Below are 13,513 nucleotides of genomic sequence, written 5' to 3' on the forward strand. Positions count from 1 at the left end.
AAACACTGATTTGAAACATAACTGACATTTATAATTGAATTATTTAAACGGTTATCTTAAATTCAGCACTAACTTCCCCACAGCTTCTCACATGAGAAAATATTCCATCACTGTTACACAAAAAGATTAAGAGACAGCTCTTGGAATCTGTACCTTGAAAGCCTTCCAGGTTATTAGTACTACTGAATTACTGAACACTGTTCAACTGCAAAGACTTAGTTCTGTAAACAGAAATATCTCTACCATGGGCTGCTCTAAGTGGTAGGAGAGCAACACATGGAGTTGCAAAGACGAGCCATATGAATGTGTACTCAAAAAAAACCCAAACCCCACCAAAAGGAGTTTATACAGTCAAACAGGTTTAGAACTGTTCCAATTTTCATTACTGTTAAGCTCTAAAAATGCTGAAACATTTGATTTTATTATTACAACTTTATCACAGTTAGTTTTTCATAGATTTGACTGGAGATATTGCTTATTTTACAGGTCCCAGGGCTATATTAAATTTCTCAAACACAAGTCTGCAGTTCTAATCTTTAAGTTAACAGGAAGTGAACTTCAATTTTAAGAAATTAAAACCAGATTCTAGGAGGTTTAATCAGACAGTCTCTTGGTCTTTCCTATTACAAAACCAAACAAACAACATAACAATACTAGCTTGTTATAAACTTTTACTTGTATTTTATCTTAGTAACATCATCTTTCCTGATCTTTGAAAACATTTTTTAAAATAAAGAATTGTAAATCAGAAAAAAAAAAACCAAAACAAAAATCTTAACAGTGAATGAGGCATCAAAAAGTTTATGTAACTCATAGTAGAAGCAAAGCAACTAGAAAGTTTCCGCTAGTTACTGGCCTTCAGTATCCAAAACCACCCCAACAAAACACAAAACTACCTGAATTTATCTTCTAAGAAGAGGGCTGACTGAAGCATAGACAGTTATCCATATGCAACTTACTTGAAAATGCTATACTCAAACATTCAAATATATAGTTTTTCAACATTAATGTAGATACAGATACTTGAAACATTTTAACCCATGCGTTTCAACTCATATTGAAACACCACCCTATGGCGTAACCCATGTTACACCAAACCTTCTATTTTACTACCTGAGGCACTGATGTCACTTAAGTATTTGCTGCAGACATTGAAATATTTAAATACCGTTTACTTCACTGACTTTTTATTCTTTAATTGTAATAATACAATATACAGCAGTTACCTGGTAATAAGTGAGGATTTACTTCTTTTTCTATGGGTTCCTTTACATGTACTTCCTAAAGAGAGAAAATGTAATTATTACTTTGCAAAGACTGTACCTTGAACACATGCTGTACATAACAGCATCTTCCCACTTAAATTCCTCATATTCTAGAAACTAAGCAAACTAAAACAAAGGAAAAATTTCCTAAATTAAGGAAATAATTTTGCAATGTGTTCCTTCCACTGCAGGTCAGTAGACTACTACCTAAACAATTAAGTCAGTGGTTTGATACCTACAGTGTCAGTTATATGCAGCTGTGCACATAAATAGGAAATGCATTGTGTGTGAGTAACTGGCAGAAATAAAGCATTCCCAGTAATTCTTAAATTCTCTCAGCACACATAAATAAGCATAAACTTAGTATTACAACACCATCTCCCAGAGTTTGTTCTTAAGCTTTTCCACTCTTAGTATTTGTTTCTAAGGTATCCTTCACAGTTTTTCAAGCTTCATCTTTCACTGTTTTTTATTTTCTTACACATATTATTGCGGTCAAAGTACAAAAGTTACTAGATTATAGGGAAGTTACCAAAATTATAGGGAAAGGTATTTCAGAATCTCAGAGTCAAGAGGTAAAACCAGCCACAGGATATCCTTTAGTTTGGACACAAATTCCACAAAACAAACTTAAGTTCTCAGTACCACTTACTCTACTCTTACGGCACTGATAGTTGAGCTAAAATCTCCAGCTGAAGGACATGCTACACCCTTCCTGCTCAGCCAGTTCAGAACTTCCTTCTCCAAGTCTAGTAATGCCTTTACATGCATTGAAGTCTTTCTGGAAAACTATTAGTTAACTGGAAGCCCCCTTGGGGCCACAGCAGTAAGCACAGTAATTTTAGTTTGCCACCAGCACTGAGAGTCAGATATTGCAAATCAAGGCAAGAAAGGAGACATAAGCAATAACAGGTTTGCTGGATTAAATACAAAGAAACAAAAGCTCTTGTGAGCATAAAAATAATTCCCCTTTCCCATTCAGTTGCTCTCCATCACTCAGAAGACCCAAAACAAAGCTTGCAGGCTGCACAGCAAAACTAAAACCACCAGGAAACCATGTCATGAGAACGGCAGAAACATTCAAGACAGGTTGAAAAGAGTCAAAGGTTATAAAATGAAAGAGGAGGTAGTGTGAAGAAAGAAATCTGTAACTACAGCTGGCAGCTAATGCAGAAACCAACACAATTTACTGCCTTGGACTTCAAAGTTTGGATATTGTGAATTTTAATCAAAGTCCATGCTTGGCAGCTAAATAAACTACTATGCAAACACAGCTCAAGCTGAACACTGCTCCCTTCAAAGAAATACATACAGGTTTACCACTGTGCCTTTTCACCAGTGGTAGCTCCAAGTAAAACCAAAGCTCTAAGCTAAACTGGGTTTACTAGTGCCTTTATTAGTATGCTTTCTACTGTCATTATTTTTGTGCAACTAAATGCAACACTATTTGCTCACAAACTATACGCCAACAATCACTGCTAGAGAACAGTAAAGCAGTATACTAACTAGGTGCTTTTCCAGTAACTTTCACTTCAGAAGATATAAGGCATGTAACAACTACTGCTTATGTGTACATACTGCTTGAATGTCTGTACTTATTGCCATGAGTACCAGTTTATGCAGTGTTGGTAGATAAGACCTGAGGAAAAAAAAAATTTACTCCAAGTAAGTTCTTTGAGCTTACACCCATTTGTTAAAATACAATGAAGCTTTCATAGCTGATATCACAGAGGCAAATAATTTCAAACAAGTGGTTTGGGTTTTGGTTACAAGCTAAACTGGTTATCTTCTGAAAGGAATTAGAATTTTAATTAAATCCTATAGTAGCAGCAGCAGCATAGAGACCTCAGTCAAACACAGAGATCAGCTTGTAATATCCAGTTTCACTCTGTTGACAAAACCCACAGACCTTGAAGTGCTTACTATATGCATAATTCCTATAGCACATGACAGCTTCCAAAAGCCAAGACTCCAGAATACTTCTGTTTGAAAGTCAGAATTTATGTTCCTGTAACGAAACCATATTTTAAATACAACTCATAAATATGCACTTTGAATAGCCAGAATGTGAGCCATGAACATTGCTGAAGAATCCATGCTGCTCATTTTCCAAGGGAAGATATTAAATTACATTAAATTCTACTAATGTCACTAACATCACATTTTGCATTTGCTCTTTTAAAAAAAAAATGCAAAGTCTTCATGAAGAAAAGTTGTTAACTTGCCCCGATACAGTGCAAGCTGTGTGGAAACTCGTAAACTTAGCTAACATTTCCACTGTGTTTCAACCTTATTGTTCTAATAGATTTCAGTTTGGGGGCAACACAGATCTTCGGATTACTTTAAGAGCCTGAAATCTAAAATGCATCCTTCTCAACACTCCTTTAGTCAGCCACACAGATCATACTCACTCACCCATCCCTTTTATCCCTGGGTTTGTCTGACTACATGGTGAGGTAATTCCATTTGTAAGATCAGCTGGAAAAATCTGACTTCGTGCTACATTTGGTTTTGTTGTTACTGCCTATTGTTAGCAGAATTGGCTCATCAACAGGTCAGATGAGCACAGAAACAAAAGAAAGGGAAGCAGCAGAAGTAAGTCTGTCCCTTTCCACAAGCCATTAGATCTACTCAGACCTCAGGAAAGGTCACCTTCTGACCACTTGTTGAAGTTAGTCATGTAAGTGCTTTCCATGTATGACCAACCGAAAGCCATACACACCTCTAGATAATTCTTCATCTGTAGCTTCCCTGTTCTGAAGGCCTCAAGCAGCATGTTGGCACTTCTTATTGAAGATATAACACAGGAAGTAACACTACCAGCCAACAGCTAAAAGCAGATGCGAATACGACATCACACAAATGAGGAAAATTTGGATTTTGGATTGCCTCTGAAGTTACAGAAAGAAAGACCTCAACTTTGCTGAAGGTTTATAAAAACTTCTTTCTCAGAAATGCTTCGCAGTTGTGCACTTTCCTATTTACAGGCTGTCAAACAATGGTAGGCAATACAGCAACACCCCATTATTATCAATTGTAACACTACAGAGTACCAAATCATACCAAAATTGCAGGCTGATGATGTGTCACACCGTACTATTTCATAACACACCGTTCTTCTTGTTAGTTCAAACCAACTCTACTCCACTCACATGATGTTATCACCTGGAGTACTACACTCAGTTCTGGAGACCCAAGAAAGATACGGACCTGCTTGACTAAGTCCAGAAGAGGCATGAAGACACTGTGAGGGCTGGAGCACCTCTGGGTAAGGAGACAAACAGAGAGAGTTTGGCTTGTTCAGCCTGGAGAAGAGAAGGCTCTAGGGAGACCTTAAAGCAGCTTCCAATGCCTGAAGGGGCTACCAGAAACCTGGAGAGGGACTTTTTACAAGAGTCTGTAGGGACAGACAAGGGAGAATGGCTTTAAACTGAAAGAGGGGAGATTTAGGTTAAATATTAGGAAGTTCTTTACTGTAAAGGGTGGTGAGGCCCTGGCACAGGCTGCCCAGAGAAGCTGTGGCTGCCCCATCCCTGGCAGTGTTCAAGGCCAGGCTGGAGGGGGTTTGGAGCAACCTTGTCTTGTGGAAGGTGTCTATATCCATGGCAAGAGGTTGGAACTGGATGAACTTTACGGTCCCTTCCAACCCAAACCATGCTAGGATTCTATGAATGTCAGGTGATTCCACTATGAAACCTGCACTTGCCAAGGAAGGGAGACACCATGCTGCTTACAGATCTCTGGTTCAAGGAAAACCTCTTCTTCTTGGCTTTTACCTGAGTATAGGGAATAACTGCAGTTTGCAATACCCAGAGACTACATTCAGCTCTACCCCCAAAATATATTCCCCAAGTCTGTCTAGGGAGACTTGTCTTTCCTCAAGTGCTGAAGCCTTAGAGAGCCACCACTTGTGAGACATCATGAAGTTAAATGCAGTCAGGTCAAGTAGCAGTTAAGCTATATTAATAGGGTCTTGAAAGTTAGGGCAGGAGAGGGATCCCAAATGAGTCCTGTTTTTTGTCCTAGAACCTTACCACAATTGAGAGCAATTTCTCATCTCCCACTCAGCAGGGAGGTAAACAACTATAGCCAGAAAATGAGTAAAAAGTGGAAAACATTCCCTGGATGCCAAATCCAGATCTTTTCAGGGGATTTTTTTTTTAAAAAATCAGTATTAGGGAAGATGTATATAGGCCTATTGATGCTGGGTGTTGCTCACCACTCTCATCAGGGAGCCCATGGATATCTGCTGCAGCAAACCATATGCTGTAAACTTTGAACCCACCTCATTACTTAGTCATAGCTGGACATTTGTGCTAGAGGTAATTCCAACAATAAAAAACAGATTTTTAGTAAACATACTGGGGGAAAAAAACATTGCTTATTAGATTCAAGTAATGAAGGAACAAGTTATCTCTTCTTCATATCAAGAGTGCTGTCTGAAACACATTCTTTCAAGGCTGACAGCAAACAGCAGTGCTCTGAGAACACAAGCTATTTTAATGTTGTTATACAGTGTTCCACAAGAAATCTCTGCACTGGGAAGCACTACACCATGGCGAGGCTTACTGTGAACATTCAGTGAAGTACAAGTAAAAAAGAAAGGAAAGGCAACAGAGGTCTGAGATAGTTTTCTTAACTATACATTTATCTTTGTCTATTGTAAAAGTCAAACTGTAGACTGAAATTTTTGTAAGTTGGTTGTGGTGCTCCTACAAGCAAATAAAGTATTGATGAGTAAAATAAATCAAACTTCTAACAGTTCCACTGGAATTTCATGCAAAAGAGGAAATACCTGTGTGTATGCCTAGCATACAGTTTGTATTCAGAAACAAAACACAATGCACTCTTTGTATTTTCTGAAAGATTCTGTCTTGGTCAAAGAAGCCTAATCCCATGTTGTGTCATACAACCCAGAGGAGATATTTACTACACTTTTATTAAAGTACTAAAAATAATCTGTTTTCCTTCCTTTCACAGCTCCATTATCCAATAGTCCATAAGATCATAGCACATGTTTTCCACATCTGTTTCATCTTTTACCCTTTCCTCTTTCCTCACATTGTACTGTCCATCTCCTCTGACATCAATGCCCAGCTTCCCCCATGTCAGTCCTGAGCCCAGCTGTCTGCCGTGGTAACTCCTATTCCTTACATCATCCTTCAGTTCCATCACTCCAATTTAGGAGGGACATCATCCCATTTTAAAAGTGATCACTACAGAACACACAACACCTAGATTCACAAGCAAGAATTCACAGTGGTTATGAGTCAACAGCAATACCCAGTTTAAGAGACAAAGTACCATGAAGCAGAACAAACTTTTATTAAGGGCTAATACAAGAACTAATATTCTATAAGAATTAACATGAAGGATTTAACTTTTAAGGATGCATGCACAAAGTAGCATTAATCTTCAAGTTTAATACCTATATTTTATTCAAATAAATTTTTAAGGAAAATATCATCCAGCTTGTTTGCCTTGTAAATGGTTTCAGTTTTGAAATATTAAGAGTTAGAAATCATGAAGTAATTCACTGGTTCTTGTTTCTATGTCTCCACAGACAAATAATCTCTAGTCTGTGATCAGACATGTCAAAACATTGACTTTATACCCTAGCATTCACCCCACTTCCTGCAGAGTAGCCAAGTCTGTCCTGAGCGGAAGTGTGTCATTAATATCAACATCCTACAGTCTTGCTCTCAACAAACCACTGATTGATCTGTGGTTCCATGTAACAGAGCATAACTAGGTTCTATTTAGTGAGATGTCAAAAACACTGCCTTTCCAGACATTCTGGTGTTTCACAGCAGAAATTACTTCTGTTCCTTTAACACCTTACTTCCATCTTGCCTATACTAATATGAATAGAGTTCCTGTTTCTTCTCATAATAAACCAAACCACAACAGCAGCTTGAAGCTAACTTGGTTTTATTTTCCTGAGCATTACCTAGCATGTCCCTGAGGTATCTGATGATGAACAGAAGATGGGGCTAGAACAAAACTCAGCTCTGCCTGATCCATTTTCTTATTGTAGGGCTCCCCTAACCTAGAAGAAGCAGCTTAAGGTCTCAAAACAACTTTCCAAGCAAACAAGGACAAGCCCAAAGAATCTGGAAGTTGTAAGCAAGGGAGACTACAGTGCAACAGTGGAATATGCTCTGTACTGCACAGAAAAACTTGCTGCAGCTCAGAAGTATAAACAGATTTGAGGCAAAGCTCCATAATTTCACTGACCATTAACTCGGATGCTATTTAGGTGTAGCCTCACGCTCATGATGTTCCTGAACTGCTGTTTCTCACATTCTTACAGAGTCTAACAGAGGAAGCATCACACTGAACATACCTGTCTCCTATAATCCTCCCCAAGCACCTGGGAGTTACCCTATCTTGATGAAAGGAAAGTTCCTGGTTGACCAAACTACATTCCACGCAATACATTAAGTATCTCCACTGTTCTATTAGTCTTGCTGAAATTTTAAAACTCAACTACAAGAAAGTTAACGTGCAGGAAATCTGTGTTCAAAAAGTTATTTTTCTCAGGTGCCTACAGAACACAGCTCCTTAAGAGATGCTCACCTGTTTATTTTAGGATATCTAATCAACATGCTTCTTCCAGATCCCCAAGTAGCCTCTCAGGTTTCATCACATATCTAAAGCTTTGTTTTTAATCCTCATAAAAGCCTCTAGTCTTCAGCATTCTGTAACCATCCCATTAAGGCAGTCATAGGCTGCCTCAAAAAGAGAGCAACACCCAACAGAGGAAAGACTTAAACATGCTTTACTTATTACTGTCATCAACCCTCAGTTTCACCTAGCTTTTGAAGGTGCAAGAGAGAGACCAATTCTGTGGTAGAAGTCAGGTCTGTATTTCAAAGCTTCTACTGCAAAAGTCCATGAAATTCTTAAATTTAAGGAGAAAAATAAAGGAGACTGTTAAAAGCAGCATGAACACATACAGAGTGAATAACTGCAAGCTCTAGTGCATCAGGACATTTCACTAAGAGCTTCATCTTCCAACACTAAATACCTTTCTTCCAGCAGCCATCAGGATCATATTTGAAGAGATACATTACTGAAGTTACAATAAAGTTTAAGTTCTCCATTATTCAGTATCTTACTGCACTACACATACATTTGACTTGTACCTTTTCCCACTGGCTATTTTTTGCAGCAAAGGTGAAAAACTGACTTTAAGGTGAAAGATTGACTTCACACAGAACTATGTTTGCTGACTCCAGAAATACTTGTAGCTATCATTTACATTCATTTTTACTGGGAAATGTAAGGAAGATAGAAAACTTTTGAAGTAAACTAATGAAACAAGGCACCAGACCTGAACAATATATAAAACCAGAGCTGCTATCAAAGGACGTAAGTTTTGAACAACATAGCTGACTACAGACACAACAACTCTACACCGTTATTTCAGACTCGGTGAAAAACAAAAGCCTCAGGTTCTCTACGGTCCTATCAGTGACAAACTGTACTAGTTAATGAGATAGCCAAAAATCTCATTAGGAGGCTGTCAAGAGAACTGAACAACTAAGAAGAACCAGTTTAACACAGACTACAAATAACTAGGAAAGGGATAAAAGCAACCCCACAAATGTCAAGTTTGCATGCAGATTTGTCTTCCTAGAAAACAGCTGTTTGCCAGGAATAAGAATGAAGGAATACTGAGTAACAATACTGATCTAATACCATCTGCTAACAACATGACCTCAATAAATCGAGTCCAAAACCACTTTAGTGAAACTGCCAATGTTAGTTTCAATAAATAAGTGAAAGGACAACAGGAAGAACAGTGGGAACGATATGCACAGCCAATAGCTCAGCATCGAGCTGTTAAAGAAAGACACGCAGGGCTTTAGTGAAAATGAGGACTTCACACAGCGCACACACTGGGCATGAAGTGATGTGAAGGGACATTAAGAAAAACAGGTTTGGAGAGTGCCACCTTACAAGACGAACAGTCACGATGACATGTGGTCGCTGCTTACCAAAACTATTCAAGTGAACTACCATAAAAACAGCTTACACATGACTTGCCTACCACATCTTTTAAGCTTTCCAGAGAAACAAGACGCTTCCCCCTCGCTGCTGGGGAAAGAGCACACCGAACAACGCTCACACCAGCCTTGTTCCAACCACATTCCCGTCCCGTCCCAAGCAACTCTTCACAACTCCCCACGGAAAACCCGCGGCACCCCCGGCAGCTCCCCCCGCCCAGCCCGGCCGCTCACGGCAGCTCCCGCGGCCCTCACGGGACCGCCGCCGGGGCACGGAGGACCCCTCGGGGCTGCGGCAACTTGACAGCTCCGCGCCCTCCTCTCCTCACCCGCGGCCCCTTCCCTCCCGGCACGCCTCAGGGGCCGCCGCCGCCGCCCGCCTCCTACAGGGCGGCCGCGCCAGCCCCGCCAACCCCTCACCTCCGGGCTGATGTAGGACACGAAGGAAGGCTTGGCCGCCCTGGCACCGCTGCCCAACATGGCTCCGGTCGCCTCCCGTCCGCCCCTGGAGCCCGCGGCACGGCCGGCACCGCTCCCCGACGCCTCTCCTCAAGGCTCCACAGCAGCGCGGGCGGTGGCGTCCGGCGACGTAACTGACCCCGCCCACCACCCGGTGCCCGCCGGCCATCCTAGGCTCCACCGCCCCGCCGCGACCATTTATTGGGCAGAGCAGCTGTCAATCAGAAGCGCGCTCTGCTCCTATTGGCCTAGAGGGGAGCGCCCGGGGGAGGCGGGAGGGCGGCCGGCAGGGCCGCTGGGGGGCGCTGTTCCCCGTACCCCGCCGCCGCCATAGGGTTGTAGCGTCCCCGCTGTGTCCCAGCGCAGCGAGTCCCCATGGAGCCGTGCGCTCCGTGGAGCCCGTGTCCCAATGTCACCTGCGGCTTCCGGCATCCTGCTCCGGGTAAGGTGTCCCTGCACGCGTCAGGGGTTGGAACAGGAGCTAGCAGCGCGCCCGCGTCCCTGAAGCCAGCCGTGTGCTAGGGTGCAGCAAAAGCAGCGAGCAGCAGGTCGAGGGAGGGGGTTCTCCCCCTGTGCTCCGCTCTGCTGAGACCCCGCCTCGAGCACTGTGTTCAGCTCTGGGACACGCAGAGCAGGAAGGACATGGACCTGCTTGAGGGAGTCCAGAGGAGGCCATGGAGATGCTGCGAGGGCTGGAGCAGCTCTGCTCTGGAGCCAGGCTGAGAGAGCTGGGCTGGGTCAGCCTGGAGAAGAGAAGGCTCCTGAAGGGGAGACCTGAGAGCAGCTCCAGTGCCTAAAGGGGCTGCAGGAAACCTGGAGAGGGGCTTGGGACAAGGGCCTGTAGGAAAAGAGTAAAGGGGAATGGCTTTAAGGTGAAAGAGGGGAGACTTAGTTTAAATGTTAGACGTAAGTTCTTCCCTGTGAGGGTGCTGAGGCGCTGGCACAGGGTGCCCAGAGAAGCTGTGGCTGCCCCATCCCTGGCAGTGTTCAAGGCCAGGTTGGACACAGGGGCTTGGAGCAACCTGGTCTTGTGGAAGGTGTCCTTGCCCATGGCAGGGGGTTGGGACTGAATGAGCTTTAAGGTGCCTTCCCACCCAAACCACGCTAGCATTCTATGATTCTTGCTTAGCTGCAGAACACCCGTCTTGTACCCACACATGCTGAGATGAAAACTCAGTGTTAAGTAAAATCCACATAAAGCACTGAGATGCTGAGTTTTACCTACATTAGGAGAGGTGTGAGGAAAACTACGTATGGTGAGCTCTCCAGGGAATAGTTCTCTAAAACCTGCCTGCGGATACACCCCAAGAAGTCCTCTGCCTGATGTCTATTAAAGTGTTACAGACGTGACCTCCCTGGAATGTGGTTTTTTGGACACTGTATAATCAGTGCTGTAAATAAACACCAGGTTTAGCAGGTATCTAGGTTACTTTAGAAAGCTTAATTTTTATATGGATACAGAACAATGCAAATACTGTAAGCTGCCTGCAGCACTGCAGTAGGACTACCCAGCAATTTGAATGATGAATGGTAGGCCAGGAGACAATTTGCTTACAGGGTAGACCTTATGTAAATACTTTTACAAAAATAAAACATACTTTACAAGCGTCAGTAGACCACAGGAGGTGGAAATCAATGGCTCCTTCAAATATTAATGATAAGCACATTGCGTATTGCCCTCCACCTCCCCTTTTTTGTTGTAATACTTTATTTTATTAACCTCATTCCAAACTCAAACTGAGGAAAACTAAAGGACAAAGAAAAACAGGTACTTGGAGTCATAGGATAGCATTTATAAAAGTAGAATGGAGTGACTGCTTTGATTCAGGAATAAATCGATTTCGCTGTTTTCAGTCTCAGACTCAAGTAAAGAGATGTCCTTTGGAATGAGCCACCTTCAGCCTGAAGGAAAACTCAGAGGTTGGGTTTCATCAGGAGTTTTACAACAAAGGCAGCCCTCGTGTGGGATCCCACGCAGTAGAGCTCTCATGTTTCACCCCACAGCTGCTTCCACATCTTCCCCCTACACAGCATCTGTTCTCAGCTGCATAGGTCAAAAGTAAATCTAGGGTGAGGGGAAGACTTGGACGGCATCTCTGTGCACCCTAGTGTAGTATAAATACACAAAGAAAGAGAATAGCTCTATTAAAAAACCCATCTTTCCAAGTGTCTGAATTTACAGTGACAATAGCAGGATTACCTCTAAGCACACTCTGAAGTTTACAGCAGACTGTATTACTTACTGTATGTATTATATATTACTTACTGGCATATATTATATTGTACTTATTATACAGAAGGGATGTTTTGACACCAAGCCAGTGTCTTGACTCCAGTGGGAAGTGCAAAAGGAGCTTTCGTTCCCACATAGCACATGGGAATTCATTCTTCAACATCTCATCAAAAAAAGCTCTACATCCAAAAAAAAAAAATGGAATAAAAATGCTATTCTGCATCAGCAGAATGTCTACATAGTCCCTAATAATGAGCATGGAGTGCTCCTTCCTAGGGTTTGCTCCCCAGGCTGCCAAATGTGCTAGGCTGAACCTATTGCTGAAGGGAATTGAAGCCTTTTTCCTGGAATTTGGGGGCCGGGTTCAGATCCTCACTTTGTCAGTGCGTTCATCTTTCCTGGAAGGGACCAAATAAAGCTATATCAGACATCTGCGTTACCTCAGAAAAGTACATTTGCATCTGAAAAGGGCAGCTGCAACCCAGACACTGTGCCCCAACACATTACAGAGCACTGGGGGCTTTGGTGATCTTCCCTTTCCCTGGAAATACCCCTGTGCACCCTTCTCCCTTTCTCTTTTAACTGTGAGTAGTACTCACAAAAGCCAGCTTCAGCCCAGCCACCCAACCCATGTGGATCCTCCTGTGGAAACAGGGATATGATGAAGGTCAGAGGGGTACCCAAATAAACTTCTTGTTCAGAAACAGCCTCAAGAGACTGCCCAGTGCTCAGGGCACTCAGGAAATTGGCTTGATGGGACTGGAGTTGGCCTTCCTGAGCGTCCTCCTTCCCTGCCTTGTCTTTACACTCCCCCTGTAGCCATCTACTGTTAGTATTTATCGATCTATATATTAACTTCTTTGCTATTTTCACATGCTCCCTCCCTCCAGCATATTTATTTTGTAGTGTTCTGTGAATTGCCCCATCCCCATGAGAAAATAAGGTGGTTCAATGCTGTATCATTCAGGATAGTTCTCTTCACTAATGAAGACTATCTAAAAAATTATTTCTGCAACAAACTGAAGTTCCTGGCATGGTGCAGTAACAGAATTTATCTTTCCATGTTACTTCTACATGGGAAGTCTTGTTCCGTGCTGCCAATGACTTTCTGTCCATTAAAAAGAAAAAAAAAAAAGTGAACTTATGATGTAATTTATTTTTTTCAATTTTAGATGTATGTCAATGACAGCCATGCAAATGTAGAAGAGTAAAGCCTTTTAAAGGTCAAGTTCTAGTTTGTCTGTGTTGTTTCAGTGATATTTTGCCTTTTCTTCTAAAGCTGTAATTACAGTACAGCATTTACCTTTAAAGCCATCTGCAGGAGGGGAACTCACAGAGCAGCTCTGCTGTTCCCCTGAACAGAGATTGCTTTGTTTAAAAACCTACATGCCATTAATTTGAGTAATTCTTTGGGCTGAATTCTCATCTGTGCCCAGGCTCTGGGAACCTGTGCAGGGAAGCCACAAAGGAGCTGCTCACAGCTTTCCTGTCAGTTGTCTTTCAGGGATCTTCTTAACTACAAGTTGTACCTCTTATTTTTACAC

General features: G+C 42.2%; 2 protein-coding genes across 3 annotated transcripts in view; one reads left to right on the top strand and one right to left on the bottom strand.

The window, feature by feature from the left end:
- Window positions 1-9,883, bottom strand: part of MTMR12 (myotubularin related protein 12) — a 32,660-nt gene extending 22,777 nt beyond the window's left edge. The window contains exons 1-2 of one of the 2 annotated variants that reach the window (XM_062612875.1): window positions 9,698-9,883; window positions 1,227-1,281 (exon numbers count right to left, since the gene is read on the bottom strand). In XM_062612875.1, the coding sequence (XP_062468859.1) occupies window positions 1,227-1,281; window positions 9,698-9,757 (115 nt within the window). In that variant the 5' untranslated portion in view covers window positions 9,758-9,883. Of the gene's footprint in view, window positions 1-1,226; window positions 1,282-2,843; window positions 4,423-9,697 lie in introns of those variants that run through there. The other variant, XM_062612876.1, reaches the window with a different exon arrangement.
- PMAIP1 (phorbol-12-myristate-13-acetate-induced protein 1) overlaps window positions 1-13,513 on the top strand; it is a 442,512-nt gene that overhangs the window by 311,270 nt on the left and 117,729 nt on the right. The gene's annotated exons all lie outside the window — the stretch shown is intronic.

This window comes from Pezoporus occidentalis, unplaced genomic scaffold, assembly GCF_034315485.1.
Source record: "Pezoporus occidentalis ecotype Australia unplaced genomic scaffold, CSIRO_AGI_Poc_V1 ctg162, whole genome shotgun sequence".
In the NCBI taxonomy this organism is placed as follows: Eukaryota; Metazoa; Chordata; class Aves; order Psittaciformes; family Psittacidae; genus Pezoporus; species Pezoporus occidentalis.